General features: G+C 44.2%; 1 protein-coding gene across 1 annotated transcript in view; it reads left to right on the forward strand.

Annotated features, from left to right (window-relative positions):
- The window catches only part of abca2 (ATP-binding cassette, sub-family A (ABC1), member 2), a 146,576-nt gene that overhangs the window by 40,984 nt on the left and 79,980 nt on the right, over positions 1–25,612 (forward strand). The window contains 1 exon segment of the mRNA XM_083644079.1: positions 14,488–14,581. Within this exon segment, the coding sequence (XP_083500205.1) occupies positions 14,488–14,581 (94 nt within the window).

Raw genomic sequence — 25,612 nt, forward strand, 5'->3', positions numbered from 1 at the left:
CATCTGGGAGACAGTTGCCAACTTTGGTTGATGATGGACAGTATTTACCATGTTTTTCAAAGTGTACGGTTATCGTAAGGAATTTGATCACGGTTATCATTAAAACCGGTTATCGTTTCATCCCTAGGCGTTACCAACGGCCACAGTCTAAAATGCCTCAACCAATCAGAACAAGGAAACGTGTGACGCAGCGCACAGTGACTGATACACATGTAAACAGATTCACTTTAAAAAAAAATTAACATCAGTCACTGATCAGCTGGTTTACCAACCGCCATCGTGAGAGCTGTTAGAGTGAGCCAAGGCATAATGTTTGTAGCCTGTTGGGTAGGGACACCTAGTGGTGCTTTGATGGATGCACATGTGCCCGGATATGGAATGCGGGCATGCGCGGGAGCTGCGCTCTGTTGTTATTGTAGTAGCAACGGTCTACTAGCAGCGGCTTGGAAATAAGTAACAGACGTAGAATGCTGTGATTGACCAATCAAGTGAGTATGAAACAAAGCCGGCGTGTAATAAAGGGCTGTGATTGGCCCGGCCGCTTTCGGGCCGGTGGAAATGTGTTAAAACGGGAGAACTATATTGAGTGCACCGTGGATCGTGAGATACGAAATTTCGATGCTCTGTATGTCTTGTACATATGGTAGTGATTGACAATAAAATTGACTTTGACTTTGACTTTGAGAATGGCCAGACGCCGCTAACCTGACTCTGCCAGAAAACAATACCGCCCCCATCTGGCTGTGTCAGGTTAAAGGAACACTCCGCCCATTTTCAACCAGCTTTGTATCATTAGAACATCAGTCGTATATCAGAAAACTGTAAACTGTTTTGAAGTCTGTCATTTAATTTGACAATTATTGAGTGTTAAAGTGTGGACCAGCACTGGTCCACACTAACTCAAATTAATAGCTCATTAACTCAAATCAACTCTCAATAACTGTCAAACTAGATGAATGATGAATAGTTTGACAGTTATTGAGAGTTGACTTGAGTTAATGAGTTATTAATTTGAGTTAGTGTGGACCAGTAATGTCACTGGTCCACACTTTAACACTCAATAACTGTCAAATTAAATGACAGACTTCAAAACCGTTTACAGTTTTCTGATATACTACTGATGTTCTAATGATACAAAGCTGGTTGAAAATGGGCGGAGTGTTCCTTTAAGACGCAGCTGCCACAGCAAACGAAACGTGAGCTAGCTGGCAGATTGGTCAGGTTATCCCAATGATCTCACCCCCTCGTTCTCATCAATTCACTTGCTTCATGCAAACCCAACAATTTACGACTCGGCAGATTTAATAACTTGTTAAAATGGGCAATATTTATAGTGTAGCTATAAAAATAAGCCTAGAAATATGCTGGAGCTGACGGCTCAAATAAAACTGTTTTTATAACAAGGAGCAATGTAATCAGAAAAAGCCTGCACACTGACAAAAACAGTTGACAAAAACTCTCTGGATGCAAAAATAGAAAAAAAGAAAATTACACGGTGAAAGAAAAGTGACTAAAGTGAGGAGAGAAATTGTTGAGAGTTTGGTTCCTCAGAAGAACATCATCAGCAGCACGACTTGGCCGTGCTTTTCTATTTTGGGATCCGGAGAGCCTCAACAGTTTTTGTCAGTGCGCAGACTTTTTTTCTGATTACATGGCCTCTCACACCTGGCCCACTCCTCCTTGGTCAGCCTTGAGTCAAGAGCACCGATGTTTGATATCATTGACTTATCCCAAGGAGCAGACGTAAGCTTGAGCGACACAGAGAAGGAATGTAGGAGGGGCCTGTCTATCAAATATAATTACAAATTCCCAACACGTGCACATGTGCTCTTCTTTTAATGTTTGATATTGCATAATAACCCTTCACATGTTGCTGCTGCACATTGTTGGCAATGAGCCAAAGTAATGTAGGTCGAAAAAACAAGTTTTGCAGCTATTTTGAGATTTTGAGTGATTTGGTTACTTGTGGCCTTGTGGTTTGAGTGTCTCTGCCCTGAGACTGGGAGGTTGTGAGTTCGATCCCCGGCCGAGTCATACCAAAGACTATAAAAATGGGACCCATTTGCCTCCCTGCTTGGCACTCAGCATCAAAGGGTTGGAATTGGGGGGTTAGATCACCGTATGATTCCCGAGCGCCCCCAGGGGATGGGTCACATCGGAGAACAAATTTCACACACTCAGGTGTGTGACAATCAGTGGGACTTTACCTTTACTTTGTCATCACGGGCAATATAATTATTTTCATAAAACCAAAGGGATCATTTTAATTGTTATGGTTTTGGTGGAATGCCATGGGAGAAAATGGAATTTTGTGGAATGTTTAAAGCCATTTTTCTCACGTTTTACTTTTAGACACATAACAGATTAAAATGCTCATATTTTTTTGATTTGGGAGAGCTATCCCGGTCATTCAAAAAGTTATATATAGGAGCTAATTTCTGGAAATGATATAAAAAAAAATCACGATGTGAAGGGTTTTTGCAGGCCACCAGAGGGTGTCATGAATCTTGCTGATGTAAACTCTCAGTATGCTTCCTATGAGCAGCGTCACGTGGATCGAGGTTAAACGAGGACACGGGAGTCTCAGCTGCTTCTGCCGCACCACCGTGACTGATGTGATGAAGCACTGCTGTATGCACACATTAATTGGATCCTGTTTGTGTGTGTGTGTATGTGTGTGTGTGTGTGTGTGTGTGTTTGTGTGTATGTGTGTGTGCGCATGCGCGTGATCTCAAAAATGGCCGTCCTGACAGGCCTTACCATAGGTGTTATTTACCACCACTTTTTCAAATGGCCGATTTTGTTGTCCGATCACTTTTTAAAAGCATAATTTGTTAAAAATGTTCTGGAAAAATACCTTTCACCAATCAATGTTAATTAACAAACGAGAACGCATTTAGGTTTATTTGCACAATTAAGGAAAACATACAATGCAATGTAAATACAGAAGAAACATTTGTAAAAAAATAAAAAAAGTTATTCGTTCAGTTGTTTCTACTTTCTACTTTGTCATATTTTATGGCAGTGATATTGTATATTGTTATGGCTGGGCTGACTGACATGCACTGCTGGTTTCTACAGTAGATGTGATATTGGCATTGTTCAATATTGATGGTGTTGCAGCTGTGGATGTGAAGCACATGGATGACTGTACTTGTGAGGTCGACGTGCGTTTTATGCAGAGTTTTTGTATTGCCGACTCTATAGCCTATTCACCTTATGTAGCCACGCCCATTTGACCCGGTTGTGTGGTCGTGTGATGACTTCCGGCTAAAAAAAAAGAAAAAGAAAATGGCTGGCTGCTCCAATATCATCTAACTCTGAATTAACTAATAATTTAGCCAATTGTATGTAACATACCAAATAAAAGCAAACGGCAATGTCTAAGAATGCAACGCCATGTAACTGGCTCGTTAAGTCTCGCATTCCAGGGAATTATGTTAACATCTGCGGGTCTTATAGACGTAAGTGGCTCGAGCGCTCGGAGGAGAGAAAACCATCTGAAGCTTTCTTTGTTGGAGTCCAGGTATGTTTTACAAGAAAGTGCTCGTCATTGTTTTTTTGTTTTTTTTTTAATTACAAAAAAAATCGGTATACCGGTTCGATCCGGTTTAGACAGCAATATCGAACCGGTTTTAAAATTTTCAAACCGACCCAGCCCTACTGGCTAACAGTGGATACTCGCTTGCTTGCTGTGTACCGAGCTCAAAGTAGTAGGCTACGTACAGTACGTTCTTTATTTTACCCCCTGCACTGTTCGCTACAAAAACAACTCTCTTCTTCATGACGTTCTTTCATATTTGGCGCCGTGACCGCCGGAAGTGTTAACACGACCCGGAAGAATTTTGCCCACCCCCACGTCTGAACATAAGGTGAATATAGGGCCTATATAGGCTACTATAGTCGATAATACGAAAAGTGTGTGCTATGCCCTTTTGATATGCTGTTATGCAATCTTTTTCTCACCGTAGTTACTTCCACTGTGCCGACCCCCCCCCCCCATTACATTGCCTAAAATCACATATGAGGTTTTATAGTCTCCCATCTGAAATAAATGAACTCTGTCAATTGTCTTGTGCTTCCCGCTGCACAGGCAGAGGTGTGGATTTCATGTCACACTGTGCACACTGAGTGTTAAACGACACAAGCGGTCATCTATCGAAAATGTGTCTCACCTCACTGAGGACCTCACACCTGACTGTGATCACCTCACAAGTCCCACAATGTTCTTTGACCTCGATGTGTTGAAGACCATTAAAATGTGTTTTCATCTGTTCTGAGCCCAGAACAGCCCGAGTGCACCATACGCCGAAGCTACGCCGAAGCAACGCAGCCGCGGAGGCAGCAATAGTTTCAGCTTCCGGTCTATTTTTCAAGCGTGCAACACGCGCAGCCAGGCATGACGTCAATGCAAGTTTTTAAACAGATAGATACAGATAGTTCGGGTCAGACACGTTTATGCACTCTTCACAGAGGTTTTAAACGTCTTTTTAGTAAACGGATACAGACAGTTCCGGCCTTTGATGATGATTGGCTGAGCCACTATTGAAATATCTCTGGCTAGCCTACTGTGAGCGTAGCTCACGGCATGCTGAGTGACTGAAAGTATGTATCGAAACTATTTCGAGTCACGCTGCGTTCAACGCTGGCACCCATTTTGGCATCCGTTCATTCACATGAATGGACCGAAATGCGTCTTATCTATGAGCTAATACTCTAACGCGCCATACACGGCCGCTGGTCCCGCCCACTGCCGCTCAGAGTGCTCTCACATCGGCCGAAATGCTCCGTCGCTCAATCATCCACTAATCTGATTGGCTGGAAATGCCAGAATGGATTATGGGATGAGTAGTCGATATAATTTGTCACTCTTGTACCCAGCACTTTTGTTTCATTTTTCAATGAGTTTTCAACTCTGAATCAAATGTTTTTGGGTCACGATGCTCTAGCTGGCCGGTCGGCTTGGTTCCAGGTTTAAAATTCTTTAGATGATGCTTTTTCTAAAAGTGATGGAGAAAAATGAACGGTGAAATTCTCTCCCGGGACCAGAGGAGACGTCACAATGTCACGTGACTGTTGAGCTCCTATACTGTACTCTCTGACCCATGTGACAGTCTGCATAAAGATGAGCCATTATTTAAATGGCCTTCACATGGTCTATATTTCTCCCCTCGTAGTGATCTCTCACCCCACACACACACACACACACACACACACACACACACACACACACACACACACACACACACACACACACACACCTACACACACACACACACACACACACACACCTACACACACACACACACACACACACACACACACACACACACACACACACACACACACACACACACACACACACACACACACACACACACACACACACACACACACACACACACACACACAGTTCATCCCAGACTAGCTTTGTCTCATGATCAGCCCTTAATAATTGAACTGCAAATGAGTAGCGAGCGGCTCGTCCATAATAGATAAGCAGCGTAGTTACAGAGATCTTTCCTGTTGGGATGTTTGGAGGGAGTCAGACCAATATGCGCGGCCGATACTGGGAGATGTAGTTTGATTGATTACTGGTTGATTGATTGATTGATTGATTATTGCTTGTCAATGCAAAACCCCCCGAATCTGAATTGATTCTAATCAATCATTTTAATCAGACTCCACACACAAGTACGCTTAAACGTTTTACTGTTATCGTTTCCCTGTGACCTATATACGGTTTTCACAGAGTTGTGTTGCTAGGGAACAGTTTGGAACCTAGCTTGGCTCCTGTCGTTTGTTGTACTAGCAAACACTGCCACTGCAAATTTAGAATGTCTCCCAGAATGTGTCCCACTTAGCCGCTACACCAATTAAGATCATCTTGAAGAGATATGTGAGAGATGTAAGAGCAAATACGTAATATAATAATATAATAATATAATAATATGTAATATTATACGTAATATAATAATATGTAAGAGCAAATACCCATCGTGATTGTTTCACAGTCAAACATCGTGATTGACGATGGCATCGTGCCACCCGCCGCTGCAATGCACGTTGACAGCAGGACAGCTGAGCTCTTCATGAGACCGTCAGGCAGGCTACTACTGCACAGAGCCAGGCGACTCAAGCAGTAGCAGTAGCTGCTGCTGCTGCTGCTGCTGTATTTCTCTCTCAACTCTCTCCAGTCTCCTCAACTCTCTCTCATTAGGTTCAAAAGCTAACGTTATATCCGCCAGTAATTCTGCCAGTTTTCTGCCAGCTAGTTAAATTCAACACACACACACACACACGCACACACACACAGGTGTGTGTGTGTGTGTGTGTGTGTATGTTAGGGCTGTGAATCTTCACTGGCCTCACGATTCGATTCGATTACGATTCAGAGGGCTACGATTCGATTCGATAACGATTATCGATGCATCTCGATGCATCTTAAATCGATGCATCACTTTTTTCCGCAATACATGATTTATTTTTTCTCACGCTCTTTTTTCTCACTGTGTGGCTACTTTTAAAATAAAAGTGCATTTGGAATCGCATTGTATTATCATCCATAATTAAAATAAACAACTGCATGTACTTCCATTATATTTGATTTGATTATTAAAAATATATATATATAATAATAATAATAATCGATTTTTGACATTTGTGAATCGATGCAGAATCGTGCACGTCCGCATCGCGATGCATCTTATAATCGATTATTTTTGACACCCCTAGTGTGTGTGTGTGTGTTTGGGCGGGGGCGGGGGCGGGGGGGACCGGGGGGGTCGTTTTCATAGCGCTCCTCCTGTACGCCCACACCCCGCCCCTCCCGCCTGACTTCCTGAGGCTCACACACACATTGGCCTCTTTGTGATCCCAAATGTTTTGAATGGCGTCAGTGGAGCGCAGCACAGACGTCAGCCTTGTTACCAGGGAATAATAATCATTTTACGAAGGCCAGCGTGGCCTGTGTGTGTGTGTGTGTGTGTGTGTGTGTGTGTGTGTGTGTGCGTGCGTGCGCGTGTGTGTGTGCGCGCGCGCGCCAGTGTGTGACATGTTCCCTATCAGTGAGGGTTCTTTGTGCGATTTGCAAATGCGTGCGTCAGTCAGTGAGTGTGTGACACGTTCTGAACATTGCCTGACTTGGAAAATAAGAAGTAGTGAAATTGGTGTGAGGATGTGCAACAAAAGGCAACAATAAACTTGACTTGTAAACATTTCGACGCTGCACTTCTCAGAGATCAGCTGTCAGTCAAACAGGCTGGGGGCGGAGCTTGGAGTTTCTGTTGGTGCAGTTTGAGTTCTCTCTCTTCTTTGTCTGTTCAGCCCGTGGAAGTATTCAAAGAACGGGATGAGGGCGGCGTTCAAAAATGGCGGCCCCAATGAAAGTTGCTTACCCAGCGCCTACAGCGCATACACCCCAAAAAAGTGTTTCTCTTCCTGGTTCACTTTGTGATGTCATCACCACGGGTCATGCGCAGTAGTGTCTGCTTACGTATTCGCGTCCCACGAGCGAGCCCAGACCCTACGGGCCAGGCTGAAAGCTGCTGTAAGTGGCCGTTCACACCAGAGTCCGGGCTCTCTGTCTGTGGTGGTCTGTGGTCCATCCACTGTTTCCCTACATCTCAGTCATTCTGGCTTCACTCCTTTCCCCCCCTGCTACCGACAGCAGTGATGTCATCAGTGATGTCACTTGCAATTGGGATGTCATCGGTGATGTCGCTCGAGCAATTGTGATGTCATCAGTCCTTCCTGGCTGAGGCTACAAGTGGTGGGAGTATTTAAGTAGGGACAGGGCGGGTGAGTTAAGGGGAAAAGGTAGTTGGTCCAGAGTCTCCTCCCTAGAGGTTTCTAGTGAGTAAAATGTGTGTACAGGGCATGGAGGAGGGAGGAGGAGGAGGGGAGGAGGAGGAGGAAGAGGAGGAGGAGGGGAGGAGGAGGAGGAGGAGGAGGAATGAGTGCTTTCAGGAAAGTTGACCTCGCTCTGACATGTAAATGTGACACTTGAGGGGAAATGCAGGATCAGACTCAGCAAACCGCTGTTTTATTATTCAAATGAAAGCTTTGCCATCGCTGTTCCAGGACATGACAATCAATCAAATAATTTGCATTGTGTGTGTGTGTGTGTGTGTGTGTGTGTGTGTGTGTGTGTGTGTGTGTGTGTGTGTGTGCGTGCGCGTGTGTTTTATGGCCTTCTGGTCATGCAAATATGGCACACCTGACCTTCGCACACGCCAGGGCCTAACGTGTGTGTGTTCCCTGTTTGTTGAACTCGTTATCTGGGCCAGAGCGGAAGTTGTGCTCCCACTCGCCGCCATTACAGTTGCGGGTGCTTCCGGACGTTCCGGTCCAACGTTTTTGAGTTTTCCACTCACAATGATTGTCCATCGCTGCTTTCCCCCGCGCGGGCTCGCCCGCTGTGTGGGCTCGCAGCCGCAGCTAGCTTGCGTGCTGTGCGCGCTCGCCCGGCCTCGCCCACTACGCGCGCTCACAGGTGCAGGCGCATTAGCGAATGTGCGGAAACTCTTCTCTGATTATAGGTGTGTGATTATTATTGTTATTATTATTATTTGTGTACGTGTATGTTGGAGTCGTAGTGTGAGTGTGTGTCATAGCGTTAGAAGGAAGGCTTTGTTGTATGTGTGTGTGTGTGTGTGGTGTGTGTGTCATCTCTTTTCTCTGTCTAAAAGGCCTGTTTGTCTGTCATGACCTTCACCGACCGACAACACACACACTGACTGCTGTCTGGACGAGCGAGGATCACTCTCTTTGTTCTCTCTCTCTCTCTCTCTCTGGCTCTTGATATCTCTTTCGGTCAGTCTCTCACTCACTCTCTCACCCACACACACAAACACACACACACACCCACACAACGCACACAACGCACACACACCCACACAACGCGCGGGTGCGTGCACACACACACACACACACACACACACAACTCACACACACCCACACAACGCGCACACAAGCATACACACACACACAACGCAACGCGCGCGCGCGTGTGCACACACACACACACACACACACACACACACACACACACACACACACACACACACACACACACACACACACACCTGCACCATCACTCAGTGATTTATCCATCCTCTCTCTCTCTCTCTCTCTCTTTGGTGACTCAGCGTCCTGCCTGGACAGATGGCCTCTTCCACCTGTGTGGGTGTGTGTGTGTGTGTCCACACGCACACTTTTGCATTTATGTGCATGCTTTTGCATTTTTCAGAGAGAGGTTGGCCATGATGTGCAAATTACGCCAAATAGGAAAACGCAACAAATAAAAAAAACAGTAACACAAGGGAAAATAACAAAACACAACAACAAATTGCAAATCAAAATTAACAAGAGAGAAAACATGACATCAAAACAGAAACCACGACATTAACTTCTATCAGAAAAGGTACCCAGCTCAATTTTTTTTAAAGTGTTTTGTTATTTGCCGTTGTGTTTTGTGATTTGCTGTTGTGTTTTCCTATTTGCCGTGTGATTTGCGCTTCACGGCCACCGTAGTGAGAGACACAGAGAGAGAGAGAGAGAGGAGACGGAGCAAGAGACACTCACAAAGACAGAGAGAGACAAAGACATCATGGTTCATAGTTCTTTGTCTGCATGGACAGTGTCACCCGATAACACCCTGCTGTCATGTCTCTCTCTCTCTATCAATCTCTCTCTCTCACACACACGCACGTCACACACACACACACACACACACACACACCTTGGCATCATCCCTGACAAAAGACTTTGGTGCCCTTGTGTGACCTTGTGAACAAGAGTCAGAGTGAAATCAGGTGTTAAAATCCCAAAGTTTCAAATATTGTCAATGTTGATTTTTCTACTGCTCGATAAAGAATAACTGTGATTGGTAGAAAATTATTGTCCAGTCATTATTATTTTAGTTATTATACTGGTAAAAAAAAAAAAGTGGAAAATATCATGATCTAATATTTTGTTCTTCAGCATTTCTCAAGCTAAAACGTAGTGAATAAAACAAACTTCTCTTTAAATCTTGTTTCCTTTCCTTTCTCCAATATGATTTATGAATCGCCAGTTTTGGCAGTCTGCTGTGTCCATGAAAGACTGGATAATTGAATGCTTAGTGACATCATGTTTCCTACACAAGAGAGAGAGAGAGAGAGAGAGAGAGAGAGAGAGAGAGAGAGAAAGAGAACAGGGTTGAAGGCTGGAGCTGGACCAGAGTGGCTGTTTTAAAACCAATTTAAATGGTTGAATTCATTCAGCACTTGCTGCTATTGATCTGGCATAAAGTGTTGGCCCGCAACCGGCGCTATAAGCAGTTCCATCCATGTCTTTTAGTTTTCTACCAAAATAACATTTTCACCGGAAATCGTTTCCAAGTGATCCAATAGGTCCTGAAGTGTAATGAGAGGCTTAAAAAAGGTTTACAACTCGAAAATGCTGGCCTGGAAAACAAAATCTATCAGAAGCTTTTTGACATTGAAATGGACTACTAGAAAGACACAAGCTTGGTCCTAGAAACATGCTCAAATCAGTGTGTGAATGGTGCGACAGTGTGTGTGTGTGTGTGTGTGTGTGTGTGTGTGTGTGTGTGTGAAAGAGGTTATTTTAGATGCCCACACTGTCCACATTGTCTAAGTATGCACTTAGGCACATTTTCGAAACTCTACAAAATGCCTACTACACATTGCATTTTTAAATTCAAGATAGCTGTTGGGTGTTTTAATGCCAACGCACACAGTTTTTCCCAAGCATACTGTACTATACTATGTAGCTGAGCACTTTGTAAAGCCGTGGCAGGGTTTTTACTATCTGTAGCCGAGCACTTTGTAAAGCTGTGGCAAGGTTTTTACTATCTATAGCAGAGCACTTTGTAAAGCCGTGGCAGGGTTTTTACTATCTGTAGCCGAGCACTTTGGAAAGCTGTGGCAGGGTTTTTACTATCTGTAGCCGAGCGCTTTGGAAAGCTGTGGCAGGGTTTTTACTATCTGTAGCCGAGGGCTTTGGAAAGCTGTGGCAGGGTTTTTACTATCTGTAGCCGAGCCTTTGTAAAGCTGTGGCAGGGTTTTTACTATCTGCAGCCGAGCACTTCGTAAAGCCGTGGCAGGGTTTTTATACTATCTGTAGCCGAGCACTTTGTAAAGCTGTGGCAGGGTTTTTACTATCTGTAGCCGAGCGCTTTGTAAAGCTGTGGCAGGGTTTTTACTATCTGTAGCCGAGCGCTTTGTAAAGCTGTGGCAGGGTTTTTACTAGGGATGCAACGATTATAAATTTTGATGTACGATTATAGTCTGAGAAAAAACCACGATTATCACGGTTTCACGATTATTGTTATGGACGTATAAAAATCACATGAGCATTCTCTAAATAGAGGTTTTATTGTATTTCCCCCACAATCTTAACAGTTGCTGCCTTCCGGAATACTAATGCACGATATGGATTTTTACAGCCGATAGTATAGGCCTACGCTAACCGATAAATATTCTCCTGGCCAATAACCGATACGTTAAACATACTATTGTTACTTTTTTCACATTTTTGTATTTAAAAAAATAAGTTCTTAACCTGTATTTTATGCACACCTGGGATTAAAAAAAGAAGAAAGGGCAGATGTAGTGAGCAAAGATGGATGATTTAATATTCCATGGCTCTGACCTAATCAAATCTAACTGACATCACTATTGTGAACATAAAACAAACAACATTTCTGATATAATATATATATATATATAATACAAAAAATATTTTATTATTATTTTATAGAAGCGAAAGCCTATAGCTGCTTAGTCTGCAGAAAAAAACACAAAAGGCATAGTAACTTAGACTCTTATTGGCATGTTACTGGCAACTAAATGTGCCGTCTGAAATGAATTTTGCATTGGGGTCAGTTCTATTGAAGTGATGATGGGGCAGGCATGGAAAGCCTCACTATAAGCCATCATGTGTCGTTTCACTTTTTACTGGAAAATGCTCCCTCTGGATTAAAGAAAGGACACTCTGTGGTGTTGACTGGTGTTTGTTATGTAAATGTGCGCATTTGTTTTCCTTGTCTCAGTCAGATCATGACTGCCAAGCAGCTAGCTACGTTAGCTTCACGTTATTAGGCCTACATGTAACGTTAGCGGGTTGCTTTTGGAGTTGACACAAACCCTTGATGTTTCTTTTCGTGTAAAGCATGCGGTTCTCTATGGTTTAGGCCAGCGCTGGGAGCATGAAGTGCTTTAAATGCGGGGATGTTTGGTCACAACGAGCTTGAGGAACTATGTACGCTAGGCTATGGCCAGCTAGCTAACATTAGCCACAACAGCTAACGTTAACGTCAATGACTGTATGTTAACGCTAAACAAATCCGCTGCCTCTTCCCCACGTTTGGTTTAACGTAACACCAGCTCAGACTTTCCCCTAATCTCAGAAACCTTGCGGGACATGTATTGCAACATTTATGTTGGGCATCCATGGCTAGGCTACAGACTGGCTACTACTGGGAGACATGGCAGCTGCCTGTGTTTGGTGCCTCCGCTAAATAGTCCGTGCGGAAACGAAGCGAGAGAGACAGGTTCCTCTCCTTCCAGCGCCGTCTGCGCCGCATAGGAGTTTAAACTGACGGACTGTTGTGAAACAAAACACTCGGTGTAGCGGAGCCTCTGCGGTTATATAACCGTGACGTTTTAAATCGCGGTTAATAGTCAAACCGGTTAACCCCTGCATCCCTAGTTTTTACTATCTGTAGCCGAGCACTTTGTAAAGCCGTGGCAGGGTTTTTACTATCTGTAGCCGAGCACTTTGTAAAGCTGTGGCAGGGTTTTTACTATCTGTAGCCGAGCACTTTGTAAAGCTGTGGCAGGGTTTTTACTATCTGTAGCCGAGCACTTTGTAAAGCTGTGGCAGGGTTTTTACTATCTGTAGCCGAGCACTTTGTAAAGCCGTGGCAGGGTTTTTACTATCTGTAGCCGAGCACTTTGTAAAGCTGTGGCAGGGTTTTTACTATCTGTAGCCGAGCACTTTGTAAAGCTGTGGCAGGGTTTTTACTATCTGTAGCCGAGCGCTTTGGAAAGCTGTGGCAGGGTTTTTACTATCTGTAGCCGAGCCTTTGTAAAGCTGTGGCAGGGTTTTTACTATCTGTAGCCGAGCACTTTGTAAAGCCGTGGCAGGGTTTTTACTATCTGTAGCCGAGCACTTTGTAAAGCTGTGGCAGGGTTTTTACTATCTGTAGCCGAGCACTTTGTAAAGCTGTGGCAGGGTTTTTACTATCTGTAGCCGAGCACTTTGTAAAGCTGTGGCAGGGTTTTTACTATCTGTAGCCGAGCACTTTGTAAAGCCGTGGCAGGGTTTTTACTATCTGTAGCCGAGCACTTTGTAAAGCTGTGGCAGGGTTTTTACTATCTGTAGCCGAGCACTTTGTAAAGCTGTGGCAGGGTTTTTACTATCTGTAGCCGAGCACTTTGTAAAGCTGTGGCAGGGTTTTTACTATCTATAGCAGAGCACTTTGGAAAGCTGTGGCAGGGTTTTTACTATCTATAGCAGAGCACTTTGGAAAGCCGTGGCAGGGTTTTTACTATCTGTAGCAGAGCACTTTGGAAAGCTGTGGCAGGGTTTTTACTATCTATAGCAGGGCACTTTGGAAAGCCGTGGCAGGGTTTTTACTATCTGTAGCAGAGCACTTTGTAAAGCCGTGGCAGGGTTTCTACTATCTATAGCAGAGCACTTTGGAAAGCTGTGGCAGGGTTTTTACTATCTATAGCAGAGCACTTTGGAAAGCCGTGGCAGGGTTTTTACTATCTGTAGCAGAGCACTTTGTAAAGCCGTGGCAGGGTTTCTACTATCTATAGCAGAGCACTTTGGAAAGCTGTGGCAGGGTTTTTACTATCTATAGCAGAGCACTTTGGAAAGCCGTAGCAGGGTTTTTACTATCTGTAGCAGAGCACTTTGTAAAGCCGTGGCAGGGTTTCTACTATCTATAGCAGAGCACTTTGGAAAGCTGTGGCAGGGTTTTTATTATCTATAGCAGAGCACTTTGGAAAGCCGTGGCAGGGTTTTTACTATCTATAGCAGAGCACTTTGTAAAGCCGTGGCAGGGTTTTTACTATCTATAGCAGAGCACTTTGGCAAGCCGTGGCAGGGTTTCTACTATCTGTAGCCGAGCAGTTTGTAAAGCTGTGGCAGGGTTTTGGGAGCAGCAGCCATGAGCCAACACTCCATGTTTAGCAGACTGGGACAACCTTCACACCAGCTCCCTGATCTAATGGATCAATATCAGATCTATAATATCTGAACTAATGGATCAATATCGGACAGTAGGCAAACTCAACTCAATCGCTTCAGCGGCGTGATGCACGAGCGGGGAGATGGCGATCGACAAGGAGAGTTTCAGACGTGAGGTTCACCGATGGCGACCCACCTGGACCTGGGAACCCGGGGTGAAATGAAACACCAATACAGTTGTCGATATCAATGTGTCTCCCTCTCTTCTCTCCTGTCCTTCAGTGGGTGCTGGCCTTTGAGATCTTCATCCCACTGGTCCTCTTCTTCATCCTCCTGGGTCTGAGGCAGAAGAAGCCGGCGATTCCCGTCAAGGAAGGTAGGTAGACGACACGTGCACTGGAAGGAGAGAACGTGGAAAAGGAAGTGTAGTGCAACTCATTCAAATGTACTTTTAACCCATTGATACCTGATGCAGCATTTGCGTGTATATCCCTCATTTGTGTGCGTATTTCTTTAAGACCGCGAACCGCGTTAACGCGGTTCGCGGTCTTAAAGGGATACACACACAAATGCTGCATCAGGTATCAATGGGTTAAATAGGCTGCATCATGTTCAATACAATTGCATGGAGGTTCCTCCATTTTTTACTTGAAGGACTACACCCAATGGTCACCTTACTCAATATGTGACTAGAGGATTGGCACCAAAATCCTCTCTAGAATTATTTTTGAACTATAGCATGAACATAATTGAAAAAATAAAAAATAATTGCCTCAGCAGCTGCAATACAAAAATGGTGATATTGGCATCTTTATTGGCTGCCTCCTGGTACTGTGTAGGGTAGGGTAAGTTAGTATTTTACTAGCCACTTTGGCAACCGAATTCAGTTCAGAGGTCCTCTACTATTACAAAAAAATAAAAAAATGTAGTTGGTTGGTCATTTTCGGATGTGCCCTTGGAAGTTTCCGGTCCAGAATGTATGCTGTTATTAACATATCGCCGCTGTCAGGAGAAAATCTCCAAAATTGCAACTTCTCTGTAACCAAGAAAAACACCCTTGATTTGAGCTTGATCACCATTGCATTGGTGCATTTATTTGGTGGCCTTTGAACAGAGAGAAAGGGTTTGGTTTCATGAAGCTAAGACTTGCAGAGAAGCCTTCACACTTTCAGAGGAACTAAACCCCACACCCAAAAGCATTGGTGAAGCCTGACACCTGCTGGTGAAAAGTAGGGCACTGACCTGGCAGTCTGCTATTGGCTGGTCTTTGTGCCAGGTGATGTCACCTTCTGTAGAGTACAAAAACAGGTGGTGACCAGGGTGGGAATTTCATCATTTTAGGGGCGTGGGCATTTGGCCTTCGGCATCGCAAATTTATTTAGGGCACAAGGCCACATGCCCGGGCACAAAGGCCATTGCTCTATTTGACATCGTGAAGAGCGATTCTTCTGAAATGTGTGTTAGAATGAGCCAATGACACATAATTTGCATAGGGCAGGTTAACTGAGACCACTGATGCCTTTAAAGCAACTGACAGTAGCAGGCTGGTGGCAGGGCACTGCTAATGTGGCCTTAGGGATCTCAGGGCATCAGATCCAGAGGGAGGGGCAACGAAAAAAATATGGCCTCATGGCCTCCGTGTAATTCCCACCCTGGTGGTGACATCACCTGACACCAAAAGATTAGCTAATAGCAGATGGCCAGTTCAGTACCCTACTTTTCACCCATAGATGTCATGTCAGGCATCACCACACATTTGGGTGGGGTTTAGTTGTCCCCCACCAAAGAGGGAACTATGGATCGGCCTTTGTGCCACTAGGGGGTGTATTATCAATCAATGGGACTGACCCAAGGGTGGGGGACACCATGTTTTTCCTGTTCGTTCCTCTTTTAAGTTAAAACTCGAAAATCCCCAAAATTGGAGTTACAAGGTTTTCTCTTAGTAATAGCGATGTGTTGTGTCGTAAAGTAGTACAAGTTTGCTATCAAAACTGAGACTCTGAAATATGTTGACAATAATGTTTTCAAGAGTGAGGAAGGGGTGGAGGTCTATACAGGTGTAAAACGTCATCTTCTGTTCTCACTTCCCCATGAAGTTCCCCTCTGATGTTGTTTTAAATATGGGAAGGAAAACGCTCCTGCTGAGTCATGTTGGCCTAGATACGCCTGCCGTCAAATAGATGTTACGTAGTTCTCTGCAAAATCGCCATGCATTTCAAAGAGGCAAATGCATAACTTTGCTAATCCGCTGGTGAGAGCTCGGTTGCAAAGATGCGATTTGCCCACCGCCTTGTGCTGTAACTTTCTGTCCTTAGTTCACCTTTTAGTCATGTGCAGCACTGTCCTTAGTTCACCTTTTAGTCATGTGCAGCACTGTCCTTAGTTCACCTTTTAGTCATGTGCAACACTGTCCTTAGTTCACCTTTTAGTCATGTGCAGCACTGTCCTTAGTTCACCTTTTAGTCATGTGCAGCACTGTCCTTAGTTCACCTTTTAGTCATGTGCAGCACTGTCCTTAGTTCACCTTTTAGTCATGTGCAGCACTGTCCTTAGTTCACCTTTTAGTCATGTGCAACACTGTCCTTAGTTCACCTTTTAGTCATGTGCAGCACTGTCCTTAGTTCACCTTTTAGTCATGTGCAGCACTGTCCTTAGTTCACCTTTTAGTCATGTGCAGCACTGTCCTTAGTTCACCTTTTAGTCATGTGCAGCACTGTCCTTAGTTCACCTTTTAGTCATGTGCAGCACTGTCCTTAGTTCACCTTTTAGTCATGTGCAACACTGTCCTTAGTTCACCTTTTAGTCACGTGCAGCACTGTCCTTAGTTCACCTTTTAGTCACGTGCAGCACTGTCCTTAGTTCACCTTTTAGTCATGTGCAGCACTGTCCTTAGTTCACCTTTTAGTCATGTGCAGCACTGTCCTTAGTTCACCTTTTAGTCATGTGCAGCACTGTCCTTAGTTCACCTTTTAGTCATGTGCAGCACTGTCCTTAGTTCACCTTTTAGTCATGTGCAGCACTGTCCTTAGTTCACCTTTTAGTCATGTGCAGCACTGTCCTTAGTTCACCTTTTAGTCATGTGCAGCACTGTCCTTAGTTCACCTTTTAGTCATGTGCAGCACTGTCCTTAGTTCACCTTTTAGTCATGTGCAACACTGTCCTTAGTTCACCTTTTAGTCATGTGCAGCACTGTCCTTAGTTCACCTTTTAGTCATGTGCAGCACTGTCCTTAGTTCACCTTTTAGTCACGTGCAGCACTGTCCTTAGTTCACCTTTTAGTCACGTGCAGCACTGTCCTTAGTTCACCTTTTAGTCATGTGCAGCACTGTCCTTAGTTCACCTTTTAGTCATGTGCAGCACTGTCCTTAGTTCACCTTTTAGTCATGTGCAGCACTGTCCTTAGTTCACCTTTTAGTCATGTGCAACACTGTCCTTAGTTCACCTTTTAGTCATGTGCAGCACTGTCCTTAGTTCACCTTTTAGTCATGTGCAGCACTGTCCTTAGTTCACCTTTTAGTCATGTGCAACACTGTCCTTAGTTCACCTTTTAGTCATGTGCAGCACTGTCCTTAGTTCACCTTTTAGTCATGTGCAGCACTGTCCTTAGTTCACCTTTTAGTCATGTGCAGCACTGTCCTTAGTTCACCTTTTAGTCATGTGCAGCACTGTCCTTAGTTCACCTTTTAGTCACGTGCAACACTGTCCTTAGTTCACCTTTTAGTCACGTGCAGCACTGTCCTTAGTTCACCTTTTAGTCACGTGCAGCACTGTCCTTAGTTCACCTTTTAGTCATGTGCAGCACTGTCCTTAGTTCACCTTTTAGTCATGTGCAGCACTGTCCTTAGTTCACCTTTTAGTCATGTGCAGCACTGTCCTTAGTTCACCTTTTAGTCATGTGCAGCACTGTCCTTAGTTCACCTTTTAGTCATGTGCAGCACTGTCCTTAGTTCACCTTTTAGTCATGTGCAGCACTGTCCTTAGTTCACCTTTTAGTCACGTGCAGCACTGTCCTTAGTTCACCTTTTAGTCACGTCCAGCACTGTCCTTAGTTCACCTTTTAGTCACGTGCAGCACTGTCCTTAGTTCACCTTTTAGTCATGTGCAGCACTGTCCTTAGTTCACCTTTTAGTCATGTGCAGCACTGTCCTTAGTTCACCTTTTAGTCATGTGCAGCACTGTCCTTAGTTCACCTTTTAGTCATGTGCAGCACTGTCCTTAGTTCACCTTTTAGTCATGTGCAGCACTGTCCTTAGTTCACCTTTTAGTCATGTGCAGCACTGTCCTTAGTTCACCTTTTAGTCATGTGCAGCACTGTCCTTAGTTCACCTTTTAGTCATGTGCAGCACTGTCCTTAGTTCACCTTTTAGTCATGTGCAGCACTGTCCTTAGTCACCTTTTAGTCATGTGCAGCACTGTCCTTAGTTCACCTTTTAGTCACGTGCAACACTGTCCTTAGTTCACCTTTTAGTCACGTGCAGCACTGTCCTTAGTTCACCTTTTAGTCACGTGCAGCACTGTCCTTAGTTCACCCTTTTAGTCATGTGCAGCACTGTCCTTAGTTCACCTTTTAGTCATGTGCAGCACTGTCCTTAGTTCACCTTTTAGTCATGTGCAGCACTGTCCTTAGTTCACCTTTTAGTCATGTGCAGCACTGTCCTTAGTTCACCTTTTAGTCATGTGCAGCACTGTCCTTAGTTCACCTTTTAGTCATGTGCAGCACTGTCCTTAGTTCACCTTTTAGTCACGTGCAGCACTGTCCTTAGTTCACCTTTTAGTCACGTGCAGCACTGTCCTTAGTTCACCTTTTAGTCACGTGCAGCACTGTCCTTAGTTCACCTTTTAGTCATGTGCAGCACTGTCCTTAGTTCACCTTTTAGTCATGTGCAGCACTGTCCTTAGTTCACCTTTTAGTCATGTGCAGCACTGTCCTTAGTTCACCTTTTAGTCATGTGCAGCACTGTCCTTAGTTCACCTTTTAGTCATGTGCAGCACTGTCCTTAGTTCACCTTTTAGTCATGTGCAGCACTGTCCTTAGTTCACCTTTTAGTCATGTGCAGCACTGTCCTTAGTTCATCTTTTAGTCATGTGCAGCACTGTCCTTAGTTCACCTTTTAGTCATGTGCAACACTGTCCTTAGTTCACCTTTTAGTCATGTGCAGCACTGTCCTTAGTTCACCTTTTAGTCATGTGCAGCACTGTCCTTAGTTCACCTTTTAGTCATGTGCAACACTGTCCTTAGTTCACCTTTTAGTCATGTGCAACACTGTCCTTAGTTCATCTTTTAGTCATGTGCAGCACTGTCCTTAGTTCACCTTTTAGTCATGTGCAACACTGTCCTTAGTTCACCTTTTAGTCATGTGCAGCACTGTCCTTAGTTAACCTTTTAGTCATATGCAGCACTGTCCTTAGTTCACCTTTTAGTCATGTGCAGCACTGTCCTTAGTTCACCTTTTAGTCATGTGCAGCACTGTCCTTAGTTCACCTTTTAGTCATGTGCAGCACTGTCCTTAGTTCACCTTTTGTCCTTAGTTCACCTTTTAGTCATGTGCAACACTGTCCTTAGTTCACCTTTTAGTCATGTGCAGCACTGTCCTTAGTTCACCTTTTGTCCTTAGTTCACCTTTTAGTCATGTGCAACACTGTCCTTAGTTCATCTTTTAGTCATGTGCAGCACTGTCCTTAGTTCATCTTTTAGTCATGTGCAACACTGTCCTTAGTTCACCTTTTAGTCATGTGCAGCACTGTCCTTAGTTCACCTTTTGTCCTTAGTTCACCTTTTAGTCATGTGCAACACTGTCCTTAGTTCACCTTTTAGTCATGTGCAACACTGTCCTTAGTTCATCTTTTAGTCATGTGCAACACTGTCCTTAGTTCACCTTTTAGTCACATGCAGCACTGTCCTTCGTTCACCTTTTAGTCATGTGCAGCACTGTCCTTAGTTCACCTTTTGTCCTTAGTTCACCTTTTAGTCATGTGCAGCACTGTCCTTAGTTCATCTTTTAGTCATGTGCAGCACTGTCCTTAGTTCATCTTTTAGTCATGTGCAGCACTGTCCTTAGTTCACCTTTTAGTCATGTGCAGCACTGTCCTTAGTTCACCTTTTAGTCATGTCCAGCACTGTCCTTAGTTCACCTTTTAGTCATGTGCAGCACTGTCCTTAGTTCACCTTTTAGTCATGTGCAACACTGTCCTTAGTTCACCTTTTAGTCATGTGCAGCACTGTCCTTAGTTCACCTTTTAGTCATGTGCAGCACTGTCCCTTAGTTCACCTTTTAGTCATGTGCAACACTTTTGTCCTTAGTTCACCTTTTAGTCATGTGCAGCACTGTCCTTAGTTCACCTTTTAGTCACGTGCAGCACTGTCCTTAGTTCACCTTTTAGTCACGTCCAGCACTGTCCTTAGTTCACCTTTTAGTCACGTGCAGCACTGTCCTTAGTTCACCTTTTAGTCATGTGCAGCACTGTCCTTAGTTCACCTTTTAGTCATGTGCAGCACTGTCCTTAGTTCACCTTTTAGTCATGTGCAGCACTGTCCTTAGTTCACCTTTTAGTCATGTGCAGCACTGTCCTTAGTTCACCTTTTAGTCATGTGCAACACTGTCCTTAGTTCACCTTTTAGTCATGTGCAGCACTGTCCTTAGTTCACCTTTTAGTCATGTGCAGCACTGTCCTTAGTTCACCTTTTAGTCATGTGCAGCACTGTCCTTAGTTCACCTTTTAGTCATGTGCAGCACTGTCCTTAGTTCACCTCTTAGTCACGTGCAACACTGTCCTTAGTTCACCTTTTAGTCACGTGCAGCACTGTCCTTAGTTCACCTTTTAGTCACGTGCAGCACTGTCCTTAGTTCACCTTTTAGTCACGTGCAGCACTGTCCTTAGTTCACCTTTTAGTCATGTGCAGCACTGTCCTTAGTTCACCTTTTAGTCATGTGCAGCACTGTCCTTAGTTCACCTTTTAGTCATGTGCAGCACTGTCCTTAGTTCACCTTTTAGTCATGTGCAGCACTGTCCTTAGTTCACCTTTTAGTCATGTGCAGCACTGTCCTTAGTTCACCTTTTAGTCACGTGCAACACTGTCCTTAGTTCACCTTTTAGTCACGTGCAGCACTGTCCTTAGTTCACCTTTTAGTCACGTGCAGCACTGTCCTTAGTTCACCTTTTAGTCACGTGCAGCACTGTCCTTAGTTCACCTTTTAGTCATGTGCAGCACTGTCCTTAGTTCACCTTTTAGTCATGTGCAGCACTGTCCTTAGTTCACCTTTTAGTCATGTGCAGCACTGTCCTTAGTTCACCTTTTAGTCATGTGCAGCACTGTCCTTAGTTCACCTTTTAGTCATGTGCAGCACTGTCCTTAGTTCACATTTTAGTCATGTGCAGCACTGTCCTTAGTTCATCTTTTAGTCATGTGCAGCACTGTCCTTAGTTCACCTTTTAGTCATGTGCAACACTGTCCTTAGTTCACCTTTTAGTCATGTGCAGCACTGTCCTTAGTTCACCTTTTAGTCATGTGCAGCACTGTCCTTAGTTCACCTTTTAGTCATGTGCAACACTGTCCTTAGTTCACCTTTTAGTCATGTGCAACACTGTCCTTAGTTCATCTTTTAGTCATGTGCAGCACTGTCCTTAGTTCACCTTTTAGTCATGTGCAACACTGTCCTTAGTTCACCTTTTAGTCATGTGCAGCACTGTCCTTAGTTAACCTTTTAGTCATGTGCAGCACTGTCCTTAGTTCACCTTTTAGTCATGTGCAGCACTGTCCTTAGTTCACCTTTTAGTCATGTGCAGCACTGTCCTTAGTTCACCTTTTAGTCATGTGCAGCACTGTCCTTAGTTCACCTTTTGTCCTTAGTTCACCTTTTAGTCATGTGCAACACTGTCCTTAGTTCACCTTTTAGTCATGTGCAGCACTGTCCTTAGTTCACCTTTTGTCCTTAGTTCACCTTTTAGTCATGTGCAACACTGTCCTTAGTTCATCTTTTAGTCATGTGCAGCACTGTCCTTAGTTCATCTTTTAGTCATGTGCAACACTGTCCTTAGTTCACCTTTTAGTCATGTGCAGCACTGTCCTTAGTTCACCTTTTGTCCTTAGTTCACCTTTTAGTCATGTGCAACACTGTCCTTAGTTCACCTTTTAGTCATGTGCAACACTGTCCTTAGTTCATCTTTTAGTCATGTGCAACACTGTCCTTAGTTCACCTTTTAGTCACATGCAGCACTGTCCTTCGTTCACCTTTTAGTCATGTGCAGCACTGTCCTTAGTTCACCTTTTGTCCTTAGTTCACCTTTTAGTCATGTGCAGCACTGTCCTTAGTTCATCTTTTAGTCATGTGCAGCACTGTCCTTAGTTCATCTTTTAGTCATGTGCAGCACTGTCCTTAGTTCACCTTTTAGTCATGTGCAGCACTGTCCTTAGTTCACCTTTTAGTCATGTCCAGCACTGTCCTTAGTTCACCTTTTAGTCATGTGCAGCACTGTCCTTAGTTCACCTTTTAGTCATGTGCAACACTGTCCTTAGTTCACCTTTTAGTCATGTGCAGCACTGTCCTTAGTTCACCTTTTAGTCATGTGCAGCACTGTCCTTAGTTCACCTTTTAGTCATGTGCAACACTTTTGTCCTTAGTTCACCTTTTAGTCATGTGCAGCACTGTCCTTAGTTCACCTTTTAGTCATGTGCAGCACTGTCCTTAGTTCACCTTTTAGTCATGTGCAGCACTGTCCTTAGTTCATATTTTAGTCATGTGCAACCCTGTCCTTAGTTCACCTTTTAGTCATGTGCAGCACTGTCCTTAGTTCACCTTTTAGTCATGTGCAGCACTGTCCTTAGTTCACCTTTTAGTCATGTGCAGCACTGTCCTTAGTTCACCTTTTAGTCATGTGCAGCACTGTCCTTAGTTCACCTTTTAGTCATGTGCAGCACTGTCCTTAGTTCACCTTTTAGTCATGTGCAGCACTGTCCTTAGTTCATCTTTTAGTCATGTGCAACCCTGTCCTTCACCTTTTAGTCATGTGCAACACTGTCCTTAGTTCACCTTTTAGTCATGTGCAGCACTGTCCTTAGTTCACCTTTTAGTCATGTGCAGCACTGTCCTTAGTTCACCTTTTAGTCATGTGCAGCACTGTCCTTAGTTCACCTTTTAGTCATGTGCAGCACTGTCCTTAGTTCACCTTTTAGTCATGTGCAGCACTGTCCTTAGTTCATCTTTTAGTCATGTGCAGCACTGTCCTTAGTTCACCTTTTAGTCATGTGCAGCACTGTCCTTAGTTCACCTTTTAGTCATGTGCAGCACTGTCCTTAGTTCACCTTTTACTCATGTGCAGCACTGTCCTTAGTTTGCATTTTATCCATGTTTTCGTTTGTCCTCCTGAATGCACTTCTTGTTGCCTGTAGCCATTGTAGCACCCGGTTTACTTTGATGCTTTGTGTCTCTGTTCTTGTGCTCTACCTCTGTCCTGTCTCTCTGCTGCTCTCTCTTTCAATCTGTTCCTCTCTCTCTGGCTTTCCCTCTGTGTTTTCTGTCTTTCCCGTGCATGGTGCATGCTCTGTACACGTTGGATGGACCAGTGTGTAAGTGGCATAGTCACTCTTTATTTGACTCATTCATGAATTTGAATTTCTCTGTTAACCTGAAGCAGGGTGTGTGTCTTTCCGGGTGGTGGTGTGTTTGTACAAAGTCCTGTGTATATCTTATTGTGCGCATATACTGTACGTGTGAAGGCAGGCCAAATTATGTGCACAGAAGTGTGTGTGCGTGTGTGTGTGTGTGTGTGTGTGTGTGTGTGTGTGTGTGTGTGTGTGTGTGTGTGCGTGCGTGCGCGTGCGTGCGTGCGTGCGTGCGTGCGTGCGCGCGTGTGGGTGCGTGTGCGTGCGTGTCTGAAACTGAATATATCCGCCTCCGCTCGCGAGTGTGTTCCTCTCCGGTCCCAAAGCAGCTCCTCTCTCTGCATCTTGTTAGCCGTGTGCTGCTGACTGTCTGAGTTACAGCAAAGCAGAGTCTGGACTCTGTCATCTCCAGAGAACAACACCATCCTGTTTCACACTGTATTGGACTGATGCTAAAGAGCTTTGTTTTGTTTAGCCCAGGTTAGCGAACGTAGCACTTTGCCAGCCAAAACACAGTGAGGGGAGCAGCACACTCGTATGAGTAGCGATGCGGATACCTTCGCGCAGCAATCTAATCTGCAACTCACCTTTCCAAACACATGTGTTTAAGGCTGCACAATATCGCTGACAAATCACACACCAACAAGTTGATCATTTTTGCTGAAGATTGAGTATATTGATCTGATTGGCAGAATTTCACGAATGAAAAATGTTTCAGAGGGCAGAAATTGAGCTGCGAATGCAATGCTTACAATTCACTATGATTGACACGAATAATCTTCTCTGAAAGTTACATCCAATGTCGTGATTTCAGCATCTCCCCACCCTCCAATCAATTATGCAGCTCTTACCTGTGTCTGTCTGTCTTGGTGTGTGTTTTTGTGTGTGAGTTAGCCAGAATCTGCTACCTAACTTTCATGTACCTAACCTGACCTGTGTATAATTCTGCCATTTGCTGTTGGCTCTGCACAGTGTCCTGCTGTACACAGCGGGACACTGTGCTTAACCTCGTCTCTCAACCATCCGGGGGTTTAACTCAATGCAGGATTTGGGACCTGTACTTAACACCTGAAATGACTTCATGTCCTTCCTCAGCTTGTTGGCCAGAGAGAGAACAGATGGCACTGGAATTGAGTTGACGTCTTATTGAATGGACTTGCATTGAGTTAGCAGGTCGGCCCTTCAGCGTCTCGCTAAGCAACAAATGGCCGTTGATGGATACATTAGGGGTTACGATGACTGAACCTTCGACTTTTCCTGCGATGGGGACGACCCGTTGACCGTTTGGGCACCCAATGCACCCAGGCTCTTCCACTTTTTTTTTATTCATCCTTTATTTAACCAGGTTAAAAACCCATTGAGATCAATGATCTCTTTCACAAAGGTGACCTGGCCAAGAAGGCAGCACAACACATGTCAACAGTACATAGAAACATACAACAATACAGCAATACAATAATATAAAATGTGATTCTACAAATCTAGTTGCAAAGACCAATGGTCTCACGTTCCACTTCATTCAAACTGATCATTTCCTAAGAATAAAAACACGTAAGGCTTTAGCTAAATACTTCATTTTCTTGACCCTGCAAACTATATGTTATAGGATTAGGAACCAAGTATCTATCTCCATTAGTTTCACAGTTGTGGCAACAACAACAACAACAAGGGCAAATCAATAAGTAAAATTATAATCATCTAATGGTGGAAATTCCAGATCTGGAATCTGGATCAGCACTCAAATCTAATCAATTGTTCCTTGGGCTTTGGGCCATCTGCCCATCAAATTCCATGGAAATCTGTTTG

Source organism: Poromitra crassiceps (genome assembly GCF_964638095.1).
Source record: "Poromitra crassiceps genome assembly, chromosome: 10".
Taxonomy (NCBI): Eukaryota; Metazoa; Chordata; class Actinopteri; order Beryciformes; family Melamphaidae; genus Poromitra; species Poromitra crassiceps.